At 41.7% G+C, this 19,612-nt stretch overlaps 1 protein-coding gene across 1 annotated transcript in view; it reads left to right on the top strand.

Annotated features, from left to right (window-relative positions):
* Window positions 1-19,612, top strand: part of LOC117161427 (uncharacterized) — an 84,089-nt gene that overhangs the window by 8,323 nt on the left and 56,154 nt on the right. Inside the window, exon 2 of the mRNA XM_033342964.2 lies at window positions 9,183-9,290. Within this exon, the coding sequence (XP_033198855.1) occupies window positions 9,183-9,290 (108 nt within the window). The remainder of the gene's footprint in view (window positions 1-9,182; window positions 9,291-19,612) is intronic.

Here is a 19,612-nt window from a genome sequence, read left to right as displayed (position 1 = left end):
TTGACGACTCGTGCTAGCGCCAAGATCGATTGTTCTCTCGATTGTAAAAACACATTCCACGTGTTTTTTTCCTTCGTTTTACGTGCTCGATCTATTCGTAGATCGCAGAAACGTCATCGGCGACCTCATTACCGTTCGGCCTGTAACCTTGAGGCGACTTTTTCCTGAAAGAAGCAAGCCTCTAATTTAAACTTCATTAACTATGCCTGTAACACGCGTTCCAGGAGCAAACAGCATCGACGAAGATCGAAGATAATAAATCATTTGGCGGTAGACGAAACTTCTACTAGGATTCTATTTCTTCGATATTCATAAGAATATAGTAAAATATACGAAATTGCATAAACGTTCGCAATCTAATGCGATTTACGTAGGTGGGTTTTAATTTTACGAACAAGTAGACGAATGAAAGGATCGCCGGAATTTATATTGGAAATTCGTTTTTATCGAAGTCGTGGCAGCTACTGATCGAAATTTATTCGATAATGACTGTCTCTGACTTGCCTCTGACTGTCATTTGCGCTTAATCGCGTTCACCGGTGTTATCGATCGTTAAAACGGGTCAGGTACATTAGTTACAGAGCCAGCGGGTCTCTCCTGTCCACGTATTTACTTTTCCCCACCCTGATGTGTCATTATCCGTCCTCGTAACTGCGTCTCTGATTTCGGTTTCCATGATCGGTGCTCTTTCAGCTCGCGTGCCAACTTTCGCCCAGGGAAAATTGCCAGATTCGTCGTCTGAGCGGTTCCCGATTTTACAATTAACTTCGCTGTTTCAAGCATCGATATGCGACGGATTTTTAATCTGTTTAGATTATTAGTCTGGGTTTTTATCTTCGCGGCTCAAAGTTTGCAGCTTCGAGGTTACATTGTCTTATTTGTTGGTATCTCTGTGATATGAATTTTTGCATATTTTTCTGACTTTAGGAACATCGAAATTTGGGTATTTGAATTGACTCAGCTAAAAGTCGGCCAAAATACTCAAGCTAAATGAGTTCAGAATTTTTGTGCAACCAGTCGTCAAAGTTTCAGCGATTCAATGCCAAAAAATTCGATCGGGATAGATTAAAAAATTTGAGTTTACTTTCAAGTTTATTGTTAGATAGTCGTATGTCGATGATCATGCAGGCATGCCAGCAGATCCCAGCCGGTTCTAATCGTGGCTACGCGATGCTCGCTCGCGAAAGAAATTACAGATGCGAATGACAGCTGGCTGGAAAGGTGTCGTTCGCAGGCCCGAAACGCAAGGAATAAAGAAATGGCGGCAAGAAACGAAGAGATATCGAGAATAGGAGGGGAAGCACGAAGGGGGAGAGAGAGAGAGAGAGAGAGAGAGGAAACGGTCGTGTAAGCAGTAACTGCCGTAAGCAACGGGGACGAGCGACGTCACGGCCCCTCGTGGTACCCACATCATCTGTCGTCGTTGTAGAGGTGCTTCGAGAAGCGACAACGAAAAAGAAAAAAAAAAGATAAAAAGGGAAAGGAAAAAATATTCAAGAGGTTTCGTCGCGATCGGCGCCTCGTTTCAAGGATGCGTACGCGCAAGGATCACTTCCTGTGAACCTCTCCTCACCCCTTCTTTCCGTCTATTCTTTCGCGTATTTCTGTTTTCGTTCGCCGTTCACGATCTGCTCCATAAAATCGAAGGTGGATCCCTCGAGTCTCTCTCGTGCTCCCTTGTGACCTCGATTCCGCTGCTCCTGATAACGCCCTCGTGGCCGTTTGCTGGCAGCTGCTCCCGTTTTGATTCTATTCGATTTGGGCTGTTGCGAGTTTGCCACCGGAGTCCTGTCGAGAGATGGTAATTTACCGGTGAAACTTCTTCGCGTGGAAGGGATGTCCCGGTGTATAGATTTTAGGTAGTATTTACTCGGAGTTACGACACTGTGTCAAAGCCTCTACGATAGCATGGAAATTCTCGTCTCTTAAACAGAGACCTAATTGTTAGTCGTTGTGATCGATCGAAGGACAGATGGGAGATGCAGAAGGAGTTCTTTAAAGTGTTCGTTTAATTCTTGCGATTGAAAAAATAGAGGGAAAAAGTGGTATCGAGAGAAGATTCATCGTTGGCGTAGTGAAAAATCTCGTGGAAGCACGTGCGTTGGTGCTCGAAACGCGTTTCCTCTCGTCACGGACAATAAAGAGCAATCGATGCGGGCTTTTACGCGACGAAGAGGACGCGCAGCGTGGTGACCGCCGCGGTTTCCGGCCCGTAGTCACAGGACAATTATTTTCAACGTGCTGGCTCCCCTGTTCCCTCGCAAGATTCCTCCTTTTCCAAGTATAGAATGTCCCCTATGCGCATGGCGACCGCTTCGTTTATTAATAACAATCGAAGACGCCGAAACCCGACTATGCTGGGATTTTTCATAAAACTCAACACTCTCCAGTATAGAAAATATAACGTAATTTTTAAGTATATACATTTGAAGTATAATTCGAAGCACGTTGCACGCTGGTCACGTGGTCACGGTGAGACTTTTTATAGTTGAAAGTTTCAGAAGGAAAACAATCCTTGTTCGCGTTTCTCTTTGTCTAAAAAAGCGAACGAATACTGTGATATCTTTAATCTCGCTGTGTCTTTTAGTCATTTCCGACATGATCGAAAGATTGGAAAATGACGTAATAATTCAATCTCTAATTCACATAATCTAGTCCAAATTGGCATCGTTATTCGTTAACTTTGTCTGACCGAATTTATTTGATTTTCAAACGACTCTAGCCCGTGATAATATCGTTGGGATGAACATAGAGTTTGAACGAACACAGGAGGAAGATGGGAACGGGTTCCAGGTAGTCGTGATCGCAGCACGCGCCGAAACACGACACTGATCGCTCAAAGAGGCCATACATGCGCTCGCATGTGCGATTCGTACGTGATGCTGACGCATGGCCAGTGAATTCCGCGCGTCTTGAACTGCCTATAGGCCATCGTTTCCGTGGCACATCCTGCCTGGCTTCGCGCGAACTCCGTTTCCATTTTCTATCAGTAAAATTCAGGGCAGATGTCTGTTTCGCAAAAATTTAAGTATTTTAACACGATGTTTTCGAAATGTTCCATGCGAAAGAATATCGTTCATTCGCTAGGTATGTGACACGACCGAGAAAAATAAATTTCATGGGAAATCTGTCTAGAATAAAATTTTTGAAATGAAAAATTATTAACATCAGGAACCCAGATATTTTATCTCATTGCAAATTCCGCTGGTGATTATTTTAGCTTTCTTATTTATATCTGCTTTTTAGTTAAATTATTTTCATTAGTTTCATTAACTATTTCTCATTGAAGCACCGAATGTACTCCGCAAATGAATCACCTATTCGGTCGTGTTATACATAATTTTTAACAATTGTACCGAGTATAATATTTTTCGAATCTTGAGAGTTTCTTAGGCGTTAAAACAGCCCCCTTATATAAACATTACAATTTCATTATGTAATTACGACATTCCCATCTTAGTAAACGTCTCATTTATAGACTTAATGTTTGAAGATTTCCAGAACGAACAATTTCAAAAGTGTATCACCTCCGTAGAAAACCGACGATATTACCTTCAATTCTCTGTTTAACTCCGCACGAAGGATTATCCCGTTACACCATGAATTTTACCTCGATCTATATATCTGTCAAAGCGATCCTTTTAAACAAAAGGTCAGAGGTATTCTTTCACAAAGCTCGAAGCTTCGATTTCTTCTCTGGAAACCTCTGTTTTTAACAATAGATATATCCAAAGATCGGAAACGTAGTAATAATTTACTCTACTTTCGTTAATCAAAATTTGACCTTTTACAAAAAAAAAAAAAAAAAACTCTAACCTCTTTGACAGTTCGTATATAGCTCAGAGAGTATCTTTTTTATCCATTTTACATTTCAAAACTATCGATCGGTGATTCTGCAATTCGAAGAAGCAACGTTATACATACATATAACATCGCGAGCACGAGGGCAGTGACGATTCAAAAGCGGCACGAAATCGATCGATGGAAACTGCCTAGACTACCGAGGGCATTAAACATCGATCCCCCTGGGAAAATCGATTTTTTCCAGAGCCGACAGTGCACGCGCCAGAATCGCGTCCCGGTCGAGCAAGTTTGTTTTCGGATAGCCGTCGACCGAAAGAAAAGGCTATTCGGTAAATAAGCGGTGAATGGCCGCCACAAGGGGAACCAAGGTGCAGATGTCACGTTGGGAACACCTTTTCTGGAACAGCTGTTACGTCGATCTACGGCCTAGGAAAATCCTGACCTTCCACCTCTCGTTTCGCTTTTTATGATCCTAGCCCATTATTAAATCTAAGAATTCAATACTGAAAGAGGAGCTGCTTATAAACGTCGAATTCTCGGACATGTAGTTTGCCAGCTCGTAGTTTGACTACTTGATAGCTGGCAAAAACTGTAATTGCCTGTTTCGTCGGTTGATTGAATTTCTGAATCGTGCTGGAGGTTTTGTTTCGATCAGGGAATTCCTATGATTCTTCTGGTTTCGATTAGGGAATGTGATTTTCATTGTAATTGTGGTATAACGAAGGTTAGATGTGCTTATGGCTTTTGTTGCAGTTCATGGCGCAGTGAAAAGACAAAAATTATCTGATTTCCATCAGACAGTTTTAGTGGTTCTCGCAATAATTGCGTTAAATGCTCTTTCGAATTTTGTCGCAATTTCCGATGAAATGAAAAAATTTCAATTTTGCCACGAATGTTTAAGATCTCTCTGATTATTTTCCGTAAATAGTGTTGCGATGAGAGCGGAAGGCACATAACAACATATAGACGGATAAAAAGACGAAATAGATTTGTCGACTTAGTTAGGTAGTAAATTATCGTAAGAGTATCAAAGAATCGAACATGTCCGATCATAGTCAAAGTAACTTTCTAAATACCGAAGAGGAAGAGCGGCGGTGTATTTGTTCCTGCTATGAACGTTGATTTTCACATCGCGTTCTCGCGAAGGCATTGTCGCGGTCGCTGGAAGCGCGGCTCGAATTAAACTTCACTCAGGTCGTTGATAAACGAAAGGCGACACTGGTATGTTTTACGATAAGCCCGATCTCCTCGAACGACACGGCTCGGTAAACGTTAACAGGAATTCTTTCGCGTCGAACCAAGAAAAAAAGAGTGCCATCGACTCCCGGTGATCGTCGCGAGTCACGACTCTCGTTCCGATGTTTCAGAAGCGACTCGCCTTGATCTAGAACGAAAAACGTCGAATCTTCCCCGTTGTTTACGAGAGTTCTTTCGAATTTTCCTTCCGCGATAACTTTGAGCAATTCGCCTGACTTTTCGAAATGTTATCCTCGTATCATCTTTCTTCGAATTCGTAGAAAGATTTTAAGCTTCGAAAGTTCTTTCACACCTGGAAAGTAACAAATTCCGACAATTACGAAATATCGTTCACCCCGTAGGATCTTCGATAATTTACATATGTACCTTCTACTCTAATAAAAATTTCAAAGATTTCTTCAACCTTCTGAAACTTTCAAAGGGACTCCATATATCCTGATTAAAGTTACCTAAAACGAAAATCTTCGACGTATCAACAAAAGAACAAATAAAAGAAGAGAAAGGAATAAAAAACCTTAAAGTATCATCGAACCTGTTCAAAGAAGCTCGCTAACGAAGTCGATTTCGCGACGAACATCATCGAATCTCCTGTCAAGGGTTGGCCATAGGAAAACGAGAAAAAAAGGAGAAATATTTCCGGAAAGTTTCGTGATGAATTCTCCCTGAAACTGCCTTCCGCAAGCTGACTCATCCTCCACGTCATGCATGCGGTATATGCCTATGTACACCACACGGAACAAGTATTACACAATGTCTCTTTCTCTCTCTTCATCACATTTGCAACAGATACACACACACACACACCAAACACACACACACATACAAACCGAATGAGAGAGAGAGAGAGAGAGAGAGAGAAGACTAACACACACGTACGCAGCCACGAGGTTGTAGCGGCCCTCCTTCCTCTCTCTTTCTTTCTTTCTCTCTTTCTCTCTGTCTCTCGCTTTCTACCCTCTTTTCCAGCACGTAGACGTAGCGTAACAGGGTTCTCAGTGGGAACCGGCTTACTGTTACGAGGCATACATGTCAGTCTGCTACTGTTACGTACGTGACTCGCGTATGTACAGGCTGGTACCACCAACGTGGAAGGGGGATGATTCTTCGCGAGGGGCAGAAGGGAAGAAGGAGAGAGGAAGAGGGGTAACAAAGAGAAGAGAAAGAGGAAAGGAAAGCTCGCGTCGGCCCTCAACTCTTTTTGCGGCACCGGCTCGTTCCCGTTCCGTTTCGTGTTAACACTCGCGCGCACGGTTAATGATTAGTTCGCGCCGCGTTTCGCCGGATCTACCAGCCGCTGATGGCTGTTATTCAACGTCGAGATCGGGACTCGAACTTGTCAGTCGTAACCCTCTCCACCCCTAGGCGACTCTCATCGTATTCAGGTTTTCTTCGATCGAGTTCGAGTGCCTCGATGGAAATTGTTTATTGCGACATCGAAACGACAATCTCAAGTGGATTTCGTGATCGAACATTGGATTCTAGGGGTGAGTTTAGGACAGTCGCGTTTCTCAAGGGCCGTAGTTCGTTGTTTCGCACCGATTAGCCGGCTCGTTCCTTAATAAACGATTTCTATAATTATAATAACGTTTCTGTAATAATATTTCTGATTAGAATTTGTGTGTTCTTCGAGGCGTCAATCTCAATCGCCACGAAACTAGTTTTATTGCTTTTGACTTTCGTCTCGTTTCCTTTAGTTGTTATTCTATTTAACTTTGATAGTTATCGATGAACTCAAAAAAAAGGCGAGATGTTCCTTCATTCCGAGTTTCCAGCGCGAACCAGACTTGGGAACAATTTACAACTTTGTATAATCATTTCATCGTATATCCGGATGATTATTCGATGCTGGTTGGTGAAATTGTTCAGGACGTTCGTTGAAGACACAGCGGGGGATGATCGAGTGTCTTTCAATTTCGTCTGAAACGATGAAACTTACGAGGGGTGACTTGAGAACGCACTTCTTGAAGCGGTTTAAATACTTCGTTTAGAAGCTTATCTTCCGAATTTCGTTTGGTTGGGTCCAAGTATCCTTGTCATCGATTACCATACTACTAAAGATATTGGTACGAGAAGAAACATTCCTTGGAGAAATATCTTCAACTTCCGCAACATGACAAACCCTTGTAAACAGGAGAAATATAGTGGAATTTCACCAATAGAGTCGTATATAACGCAATTAAAAGCATTACTGACTGGTGTTTTAGAAAAGTTTTACATCTAGATTAAATTTTATGTTCAATGTTCAGCGTAGTCTCTTTTTCTTTCCATAGAATCTTGGTCATTTCTGTACAGTTACCAAAAGCATCAGGAAATTGTAAAAAGATTTAAAAATGCAATTTACTTTCTTCGAGATGATCACTCGAATTTTCTCCTTACATCCCGTAAAATAAACCAACGAGAATCACTCGTGAATGTCCCCCCCCCCCCCCGTCATCGTTCGAAGATCGGAAGTCTACACGGAAGATCGCAGCGAGCTGGTCTCAGAAGAATCTGCAAAGCTAAAAAGAAAAGACAAAAAGAGAAAGGAAAAAGAAAGAAAAGACGAAATTGTAAAGAAACACGCCTGATCTCGAGGCGTCAAGCGTGAAATCGATATCTCGTGGGGTTCATCGAGTCCCAAACAGCCGGAACACGTTTTTCCGAATACCTGTTCGTCTCGAGCCAGCCAAACAGATAGACAAAGACACGCACCACGAATCGATCTACGTTTCGCGATATCGGCAATTGCAATGGTTTCGTTCCGCGTTTCTTTCGCCGACTTTTCCTTTCAGTTTGCCCGCGAACACCTTCCTTCTCTTTCCCTTCGATCGCTCCCTCCGCTTCCGGTATCTTCGATGGAAATTCGTTTTCTACCCTTTGCTACCTTCTCCTTCTGGTTTTTTCTGTTCATTTCTCTTACCACTCTATTCTGTTCTGTTGCTTCTATTTCTTTTTTTTCAGTTTTACAGTGAACTGTTTTTTGGAAAGTATAATGTCAACCGGATGGTGTCTTCGAAGTTGAGGTCGGCTACGAATCGCGATAAAGAGATATTTTATCGCGAGGGGGATGACAAGTTAGTCAATCGATCTTTGGTATTGATAGAATCTTTAGAAGTTTTCAAGTAACGAATAGGGCACGCGTGGAGATGGAAGAATCTTTTGCATAACGACGAGCAAATGTAAAATATTTTTAGATCAATATTTTGCAACGATGAGCGTAGAACATGTTTGATTTTCTAATTATAAGCCACCTTTTCGATAATGAAATAAGGATCGTGCTTCGAAGACGCCCTCGATCGGCCAACCTTTAGTTTGTATCGATAAGTTACCGAGTACCTCTTAAGCGAACGCGTGACATACCCCTGCTTTGTGTTTTATGATTTCTTTCTCGGCACGTTTTGTCTCTTTTCCCGATTTTCTTCAGTTTGTTCGAACAAGGAAACGGAGAACGAAGTCACGTACTACGGGAGAAAGAACGATCGGAGAAGAGAGAGAGAATCGAAACGGTCGCGACGCACCGCTCTCGATGATTTTCGTCGTCTCACCCTTCCTTTAACTGCACCCCGGCGCGAAATAAATATCTGAATCGTTTCCTGGCGTCTCATTAGTTCTGCAATCTTTTCGTTCCTTTCTTTGCTGAAGATTCGCGTCGTAAATTTGGTTCTTAAGCTTATTTAGAAAAGAACACTTAGAGAATTGGAAATTCCAAGTGTAATTTTGGAAATGTAAATACTTGGAATTTTTGAAAGTTGAAAAGCTCGAAAATTCGAGAAGTTGGAACTTTGAAAATCGTATATGAAAATACTTGGGAATACGAAAATTTCGAAACTCGAAAATTCCAGCGTTAGATTTCCAACATTTGAAAATTTGAAACTTTGAATGTTCAAAAATTTGAAATTTCGAGCGTTCGATAATTTGAAAATTCGAGAAAATTTCAGTCGATCTTTAACTTTAATGCAAAGAAATTCAACTTTTACGCATGAAACGAAAGGCAAGGGAGGCGTCGAAAATCAAAGCGCGGGTGTGAGCGAGACGCGAAAGAAATTATAAGGCGAGGGTATACCGCGCTATGACGGAACGTCACCAACGCAAACTGATTTGAAGTTTAAACGCAAGGTGTGTGTCTATCGGTTTGGTTTTAGCCCTGAGCAACTGCTCTGAAAGCGGAGGCGAGCCGGAAGCCATGCTGGATATCCACCACCCAGGAACCGGTCTCGAGTCTCATCACCAACAGTTTCACAACTCATATGGTAATATCAAAATACATCACTTTAATATTTTACTTAAATTACACATCTTCCATCGTCAAATAGATAGACAGATAAATAAAAATACAACTATGTAGATTATCCCAAAGAAACCTTCCCTCTTCGTCGAGGGTTCGATCTTTATATCGCAACAGAATTTTCCCTTCACCGCCAATCAGCTGATGATGAAAGTAGAAATATGTTTTATTTAAATAATTGGAAGAGAACGTAGGAATCATTTGTAATGTTTTTATTATAGCGCCTTAGAAGCTGCAAATGTCACAAAGAATAGATTATTGGTCGAAATCGCGAGAATTTTACTCCGATGTCCAATCACCTCTGAAACTTGGCAATTATTCGCAAAATCTTGTCCTCCTAAATATTTTTAATAAATCTAAAAGCTAGATAAACGATTACATCCTTAGCGTAGCCATTTTAAAGCCCCTTTAGACTTATCATTCAGCCATCTTAATAGTAGATTCTCGCGAATGCTTGATCCAGCGTTTTATCGGCTATTGATATCTTACGTCTCGTCGCGTCGCGTGAAATCGTGGGTGAAAGCTTTTGGGGAACCAAGGCATATCGTTCTCATCCTTTTCTTTTTATTTTTATTGCCTTTCCTTTTTTACTCGACATATGTATCATTCATACAGATTTTTCGGTCTAATCGATATTTCAAACGATCCTTGTCGCGTATAATCTCAGGCTAACCATTTAATAATTCCGTAGCTGATAAATTGGGTCGTGAATTTTCGTTCTCTGAAAAACAGGCTAAGAATCAAACGAATGCTGTCCCGTTAGAAATTAACCAGTGTTATTTGGGTTTAGAACGAGCTGTCTGTTCGCTTTCGAATATCAATTAAGGATACATAGATTTCTATATTCTAAATTTTATAATACATCTAACATTATACATTTTTTCAATGAACCTATTATTCCTTGTAATTCGTTTTAGCTATTGAAAACGTTAAAACTTTCTTTTCATCGTATCTCACGATAAATATAAATGTTCCAAAAATTGTACAGGGTTTAGTATTCCGATAGTCTGTGCATGATAAAGGTGAAAATACATACAGATACAACCGTCCAAAAATGTTAGGATGGTCATTGTTTCGGTTTCTAAATTGGAAAAAATTAAATATATAATAAAGATATAAAGATATGGGTATTTGCACGATAAAGAAAGTATATATACGCTTCTATTATATTAATGTTTTTATTAAAACATGCGTACAATTAAAAATTCGCAACGTACACGAGATGTCAAGGTACTACAGAAGGTTGTACAGAAAAGGAGAACATTAAGATAAAGAGAAAAGCAAACTTCTAATTTCGAAAATATTTAAAATGACGGATGAATGATATATAGCTTCCTTTTTTTTTTTTTTTTTAAAGGAAAGGGCATTATTTCATTTCCCTTATGAAATTATTTGTATCATTCACATTTTTATCATTATGGATGGAATCACTGTCAAAAATTACCGGAGTAACACGTCTTCGTCTCGTGGATCTAATAACGAGTTCGCTATAGCAAAAAATTGCACTTTTAACGTTCAAAATTTCCATAAATTTGCGACGAAAATTATATGATCGGCGAAAGGAAAGAAAGAAATCGAGATTATATTCCGTAGATTGAAATATGCGCCAAAAATTCAAATTCGGAGAGGGGAGCGCGCGATTTCAAGCGACAGAAGGAAAATCCGCGTTATCTGGCACAATTGAATTAATTAATCGGCCCCCGTTTTCTATCGATCTAGTCGTCATCGAGGCGTTGTGAATAATGCGAAGCTCCGTTGGGCGTGCAGTATTTTGATCCCGCGAATCGCTCGAGTTCTTCGGATCCTCCCTGAAAATATCGCAATCGATCATGCCCGCTGAAAATTCTGACTGGTAGCCGCCATCGATCGATCTTCGATCAATCCTCTACCTATTAACTACGACCTACCAACTTACGAAAAATTCCACCAAAGAGAATTCGACATACATTTTTACATTTACTGTTAACAAATTTAACTTTGCTGTCATCCTCGAATTTTTAAATGTCGATTGCATTCTCGTTTTGACAAAGGAAAAGATTTCAAGGAAATTTGAATATTTAAACAATTTTTTTAGCATATAATTGAAACGAGGAATATCGTATATCGATGGTGATTATAATATGATAACAATAAGCTAACGAAAGTTTCTAACGACGGAAACGTACAACTAGGTTAAAAGTCATTCAAAACGCACAGCAAGATTAACCCTCTATAGCACTATTTAATTTACAATGTACGTGCCTCCATCGACCTTCATTTTTGAAATTTTATTTTATTTGTCCTTTATTTAATTAAAATCCGTTTGATTTATATGTTATTTACCGTTTCAATCAAAGTGAGAGCCTAAGATCTATCGCGATCTTTATCTTTACAAGTGAGCAAAATTCCAGTTGTAGGGGGTTATAAATCTCAATATACGAATATTATCATCATCATTACCATCGCCATGGATTTAAATACTAATAATAAATCCATCTATACGATTCTCCACCTCCGCGTTTTGCAATTTAATCACCGATTCATCGTCTATGCCGTCATTTACTCCACTCAAAATCCAAATTCAGCTCCGTGCAACGACCGGCAACTAAAGAAATCTGGCAAAAAAAGAGCATCGTTCCCCGACGACCAATTCGAACTTTCATTTTTCCTCTGTCGTTGTGATAGAGAACGATGCCAAAGAAAAGCACAGAAAAGGGCGACTCGGGGATGGGTAGAATAAAATCAGACTACCGGATACGGGCTCAAAAATCCAGCCTTCTCGTCGCAATTCGCGGAAGGAACGAGTCGGCGCTCGCTTCGATTCGGCTTGTAAGAAAGAGCCGAACGAATGAGAAAGTCTAACGTGCTCTTCTACCCTGCCGAAGTTTAATTAGGTGCGCCTGCTGCCTCTGTGTGCTTTTGTGTGTGTGTGTGTGTGTGTGTGTATTGCACGCGAGCCGATACACCACGGATTGCCAGTCTGTATCGAGGGAAATGGACGCTCGACCGGTGCGGTGGATACGCCGTCGGAAGAGGGTAGCCGGCTTAAAAGGACGGCTGCTGGGGGTGGCTCTCTCTGGCACACGTACGCACTGGTACACGTACATTACCGCGAAAAAGTTACTCCGATGACACACAAGCTTCGTTTCGTCTCGAGCTCGATGAATCAGCAGAGGTAGATTTGAAGTTTGTGTTTTTAACACTATAGCTAACAGAGTGACCATACTGATCAGTTGATAATTGAAATTTGATAGATTTAGAAAGGTACATTTGGAGGGATTTGAATGATTTTTGAATAAATGTTTGTTTTCTTCCTTGAACTACGTACATTTTTAGTTTGACATCATTTTTCAAAAGCATCTGAACATTCGCTTATTGTAGACGAGATATATTTTAATTACGAGATTAGGGGTAAATCGAACTGCGATCTGTGCACATTTTGGTAACCACACATTTCACACAAATGCATAAACGTCCTTAATCCAATTATTAATTAATAAAGTATTATGAAAGTGAGCTAATTTCACTACATGCTAACATATCACTCTTTCCAAACCACCTCCAAATCTTACCCGCTGAACAAGCCTCGCCCGTTTGCTTCGCATCCGATAACCTTTCCTCCGTCGTATACGACCACCATAATCATCGTCGTCTCCCTATACGCGAACTTTTGGCCGGCAATGTACCAGCGCGCGTTCGAGTGGCTAGATTCAAATGGACTGGTGCACACGTGTGCATCGAGGATGTACGTGGGCGATGGGGTGGTCCGGAGGCGGAGGATCACAGAAATGGACCGTTGCCTCGAGCACGAGTCGCTGCTATGTCACGAGGAGGCGGAAGAGGAGGAGGAGGTGGGAGGCGGAAGAGGAGGAGGGGTGGGAGGCGGCAGCGGGGACGGAAGGGCTCGACTTTTGTACACGTCAGATTGAAATTTAGCGTAGGATTTGAATGAGGCGGCCGAAGAGTAGCGAGATTACCTTCCTCGTCCCGCTGCTTCGACGTGCCTCCTCGACGTTTTTCGTCCGACTTAGCCGTCGTTTCGACGCCGATCGATCCCTTGCCTTATACCACTCTCCCGATTCTCTATTTTCTCCATTTTCCCCTTTTTTTTTACAGCTTCTATCCGCGGCTGTCGTATTTTTTTTATTTATCTTGGTGGAACGTTGGATTAGAGACAAGTCGTCATTGGGAGTTGGAGATTCGTTTCCTTTATTCGTCACCTTGTTGTTTCAGAGAATGGTGGAATTTCGTGAAACAGGATATCTTGGTCAGGTTGGAGGTGGAAAGTTTCTTTTCCAACCAGTTTGTTAGGTGTTTTGTAGGGATAATTGGAGATATTTTACTTGGAAATAGAATATCCCATGTAAAAAAGATTAAGTCTGAATGGTTAGTTATTATGTTAAGTGCCACGTTATTTTAATGATTTCCACTTGTTAACCTTTTATTTATGATAAATATGACGATGCGCAAGATCCACGAAAGATACATGCAACGTTAGGCATATTATCCAAGTATCTGATATAAAATTCCAGTGTTTAACAGGCCGAAAAATCTGCGCGAGTTCATCGAACTGTTCACTGTATCTTGGAAAATCGCGCCTCGTGCGTTCCTCCTTTATTTACCAATCTCGTCAGACTCGACAGAAATTCGGTCAAATTTTTCCACTTCCACGACAGTCGCACAGAAATACTGTCAGCCGATCGTCAAGCCTTCCAATCGTAAGGTACCGATAAATCATATCGGTAGCGCTCCTCGAAAATATTCGCTCTGACTAATAATTAGTTGATTGCTAATGAAGTTAATTGCTACCGCACGCGGTTGCTACCCAATCCGAGCTCGCTACGAGATATCGTCGGGCATCGTTGACTAGTGTCAAACGCACGCCGCGAGCAACAATATCGTGCGCTGCTCACCATGCGACCGCGAAAATTCCAATGCCTTCCGCCCCTTTGTACCCTTTTTGCCGGTATGGCGATGCGAATACACGCGGAACAAATTTTTGGCATTTAGATAAACGGTCGTACGTTGAAATTCTTGTCTTCTCTCAACTGATTCGGCATTTTTCGATCGTTGAGGAGGAGTTAGTCTGAAGATGACAGTCTGCGCTGGAAGACGAGGACGCGATGTACATAAAGTATTTAAACATACATAAAAGATTGGTAATATTCTAACGTTAAAGTTCACCTTGCTTCTCTTCGTCTAAATGAAAAGATTCGTGAGAATGCACTATCCAAGAGGATGAACGCTCTCTAAGCGGCGCGACCGAAGATTTCGAGAGTTTCCTAAACTTTCCACGAAATTTCATCGGTGTCGCGACTCTTTTAAACTGCGCCAATTAACGCGGTGTGTTTCGAGGCAAAGTTTCGTCGCCCGTGAGAGGAGAGAAGGGGTGGAAGTAAAGAGTTTAAGCGGCCCTTAATTCGCGGGGTCGATTGTACGAAGGACGACGTGGGAATCAGGACGGATGTCTGGCGAAAAGTTTCGGCGGAGGGACACTTGTCTAATCAGATCAATTTTTCGATAATGAAGCGTTGTTCCCTTTTGTATCCGCCGGGGTGGACACTCCACGTGGGGTGGCGGATCGGAAATCGAGGTGGAACGCCTCGTCTCTGTTTTAAAATGTGTCTTGAAAGTCGTTAATGCCTTTAGAGCCTCTTCGTGTTTCCTAGATATCCGATGACCGATAGGGATGGGGGTTCTGACTAAGGGTAGCTCCGAGGATACGGAGTAGACGGAATTCCCTTTTGTCTTCTTCGTTTTCTAATTTTTACTAAATGCTGTAGAAACAGTTCTTTCATTTACCTTCACAAATGAACGAAGACATATACTATATCTATTTTCATGTAATCTCTCTTTGAAACTCGGTTGTAATTAGAGAGAGCGCAGTTTACACATTTTTATTAAACGCTTTATATCTCCTAAATATTAGGTTACAGCATATGAAGTGTTTGCTGTATCGATCTTTTATATCTCCTTTTCTATTAATATTTTCTTTTGTGCAACGATCAAGTCATGTTTTTAGTCAGATCGTAGTTCTATTTCGATGTAATTTATACATTAACAAACATTTTTGCAATATCGTAATTTAGAAGACACGGTATAGATACGAGTAAAATATTGTATAAGATTGTCTCGATCCATATCTTTCATACTTAAAAAACTTTCCACTTCAGAATCTTGTTTTTAGCTTAACGACCTCGAAAGTTTTCCCATTTTACAGATATTCCTCAAAGAACAAGCTTTCCTGTCTCAGTTTGACCATCAATGCCATCCTTACAAAAATTTCGACGAATTTTATTAAATTATGCTTGACGTAACATTTAAACTTTCTCTCTATATTTTTACCTTTCACTGGAACTGTAATCGCGGATGATTCCGTTCAATCGAAGAAAATAGCGGTATTCCCTCTCTCGGCGCGCATCTCTCTATAATACGAGGAACAAACGTCCCAGGGAAGATATCAGTGATTTTTCACGCAAAGGGGAGGCGACTTACCTCGCGGCCCACTAAATAAATGCGGTGGAAGCTCTTCGAATCAATCTTAAACCGTGCTCGCGGATTGCTTCGACGACGTTCGAGGGTTTAAGTGAGTTTGAACGACGCCCGCCCCCCTCCCCGAGTTCCCAACCCTTCCCTCGACTTTCGTAACCATGAACGCGGGTACGTGTGAAATATTATTGCGACATTTATCTCGCCGACACGGAGGCATTTCCGAGCAGAGATTCCAGGAGCGTAGAATTTTCTACAACGTGCCCCGGAATCTTCGATCAACTTCTTCGAGTATTTACGGAGATGGTAGAAACTTGAAAGGTGCACACCAAACGCATCTAGATTAAATCTATACGATATGTCCAACTTTTAAAGAAACATCCGTGGAAAAGATATTTTTTGATAATTCTTTGTTCGTCTGTGAAATTATATTAAGTTAAGAACAGGAAGTAACAGAACGTAGTTAACTGTTTTCAAGATTGGATGGGACGTTTTGTAAACGTCCTTTTACCAGCTTCGCCTATGCGTCTAAATAGATTAGCCACTATTTCGTACTATTCTTGGTTAATTATAATACAACTTTAAACAAAATTATCTTACCGTGTTAGAAATCTGGTTATTTTGTTCCACGCGATCATTCATTTTACAAGGAAGCGCTCCATTCAAACAGCCCGATACATTTCCCGCTATTTCGTCGGAACTTGGAAAATTGACAGTCGTTATTGGACACGTGGAAACGGATACTCGATAGGCGAGCAGGGTCGGTCGAATTATTTAGTTACGTTGATTACAGAATGGCCGCGTTAAGGTCCATCGAAAATGCGCGCTGATTAGACGGCTTTGTTATCGACGTTTCGAACGCTCGATTAACTGCGCTTCGACGCTCGAAAAGTTCGCATCGTGAAAATTGCACGACGCCCAATTGCCCAGCTGCCTTTTTGGAAACTTCTTTATTTCTCTCTCCGTGTTCGATGTAACACCTTTGCTACTTCTCTCCCTGTCTCCCTCGATCGTCTGACGGATCAGCGAATTCAAAAGGATGAGTTTAATTTATCTATCTGATTATCGGTGCGATCATTCATTCAAGATCGATGTACTTCGTTCTATTATTTGCTAACCGCGAAATGAATTTTACTAAATTATGCACCACGCAGCAGCTTTTCGCGTGTCTTAATCATGAGCAGACGTCGATGTTGATTGACACTCTCGTTCGATTGATCAGTCTCGCGAATTCTCTATTTGGATCTTCGGAGACCAAGCGATAAAAGAACGATCGCTGTAAATTCGTTGAATTGGAAAATTCGTTCCAAAGTGAAAAATTAATCGAAGCAGAAGATTCTACACGGAGATGTAAATATTTGAAATATAACTGAAGCGAGGATAAGGTTTCCAAAATAGAAAAGTTTGATTTTTATGGAGATCCTAAACTCACAAAATTTCAATTAACGTTGGTAGCAGAAACTTAATAGCTGAAATCAGACGAATCAACGCCATTGAAAATTGCCACTAGCTCGAAGAACTTAAAGAGGCAAATGGAAGGCAGAGGGAAATGATTCGTGGAGGCAGAGCTAGTATCGCGAGCGTAGGGTAGAAAATTCCGTGTAAGTAGGTAGAACCAAATAAGACAAAGTTATAGAGGGTTGAGTGGGGTGGTGTACGAGCTTGGGTTGACTGGGATGGTGCGATCTAACGGCGGCGACGTAGTTGCTTCTACCGAGTAGTTGTGTAACGGAGGCCACAGGGACGGCGACACGGACGATCGGAGGGTGCTGGCGGGGGTGGTGGTGCCTTTGTAACGGCGCGGGGCACCGTGCATGTAACGAGTTTCCAATAATGGCTCAGCTGCGTTACGCCATTGGCCGCTAGTTTCGTTGCCGGCACACAAGTCGAACCAAGAAACCTTACCGTCCACCCTGTCCCCTCGACAGCCCTCTCTGAATCTTCGATCTTTCGCGATTTCAGCACTTTGCACGACTTTTCGACCGTTCCCCTCTCCGTCTCTTTTATATTTTTCCTCTATATCGTAGCTGTAGGTCGTACTACGGCCGATCTCACTCTCGTTGACTCTCTTCCTCGTTGCACTCCCATTGTCTGTTTATTAAATTTGTTTAAACGAGCCAAGAATTTCAAGGAGAAGTTTCCTGTTAAACGTTCGATTTAAAACATCGATTCGGTCTGATTGGTGTTTTTCAGCGCCGAAGCGGCGATTCCTTCCAATTAGGAGTTATAATTTTTGTTCTGCAGTCGAGTTCCAGGATCCCGAGCCACCACCCCTCTTTTCATACTCGCTTCCTTTCAGACCTCGGCCACCCTCGACTCTTTCACCTGCCTTATTAGACGGTAGTCTTTTCTTTACTTGACGATTCTTCCCCGGCCGTTGCTTCTAACCGGCAATTTTCTTCCTCGATCTTTCAACCCCTTTTCGAACTAGCTTCGACGTAACTTCGGCGTCGATAGATCTTTTCCGCCCTCTCTCTCCTTCCTACCTTCGTTTCACTGGCCATTCCTCCGTCTTTTCCTTCATCGAATTCCGTGGTTCGATTCAATCCACTATTTTCGTTTGTTGGCAATCTTTTCTTTCAGGGTATTTCTCTCTCTCTCTTTCTCTCTCTCTCTCCTTCTCTACGTTCTATTTCGATCTTGACGAGTCGATCGTGTTCCTCTCGCGACTTAATTACCCCATTTCTTTCTTTCTACCAAGGATTCTCGTATTCTATGGAATTTTTCCGTTTCGGCTCTTTGATCCTTTTGTGTGTTCGTTTCCTCCACCGCGACTTTCGTCGAGTTCCTGGACTAGTCTCCGCGCTCTCACTTCCGTTCTCCAGTTCCTGCTAGTTTGGATCTAGACACGCGCCGCAGAGAGTTACGGTTGTTTAAATGGTTCCACCGCTCCTCGATCGATTTTGTGACTCGAGTGCAAGGTACACACGCTGCTCTCTTAGCTTGGAGCAACTGGACGCAACGATGCGGCTAATTTTCGACAGCAGACCGGTCTTTGACTTCGACGTGAAATCGCCCTACACGGGTTGCCTTAATGTTGCGGTGTTCGGGAACGATCAGTCGTTTATAGTGACGTTGGTCGATTCTTACGTGAGATCATCGAAAGCGACCTCTTTGAAGTTGCTAAAGTATAACTTGTCGAGTAAATTCCGTAGAATTTTAACATAAAACTATTTTAATAGAGTTTTAATACAATAACAAACTTATTGACAAACTATAGGTTATATAACTTTTCGTAAGATTGTAAAGGAACATTAGATTGTTCTAGCATGGGTTGGATGTAATGTGGGTGGAAAGAAATTTTTATGGAATCATCCGAGTAAAATTTATCGAGTATAGAATCATAACGTATATCGAACATTAAAAGAGAAATCTGGTCTACAACTGTTCCAACGAATTGCAAGGGAATTACAAAGGATTTTTTTACTAAAATACGCCTCTCGAGCTTCGATTCCTCATAATTCCAGTGTCGAATCCAAAAAGTTAGCCTCAGAAAGCCATGCAATTGCATTACTGCATTTTCAACCTAAGAGACCGCTAATCGTTCTCTTCTAGCTTCAAAATCCCTCCCGAACCCAGCTGCGTCCGATGGACCGAAACGAGACCGCTCCGTCTCGAACGGAGAACAATGTTCCTCCGGTTTCCGCGGCTAGGAGCCTCTACTTTGTCGCCGCGGAACGTTCGGTCATTGATTTACGATGTTGATTTATTAACCAACCGCCTCTCTATTCCCTCCATCCGTCGCTGTGTTCTTCCTTGCCTCCACGTAACCATCGTAGTCTCGATGCTGGAGATCCTCTGGTCTCGAAACGATCCTAT

Source organism: Bombus vancouverensis, chromosome 4, assembly GCF_051014615.1.
Source record: "Bombus vancouverensis nearcticus chromosome 4, iyBomVanc1_principal, whole genome shotgun sequence".
Classification (NCBI taxonomy): Eukaryota; Metazoa; Arthropoda; class Insecta; order Hymenoptera; family Apidae; genus Bombus; species Bombus vancouverensis.
The sequence above is the reverse complement of the archived record's forward strand: the minus strand, read 5'-3'. Positions and strand labels throughout refer to the sequence as shown.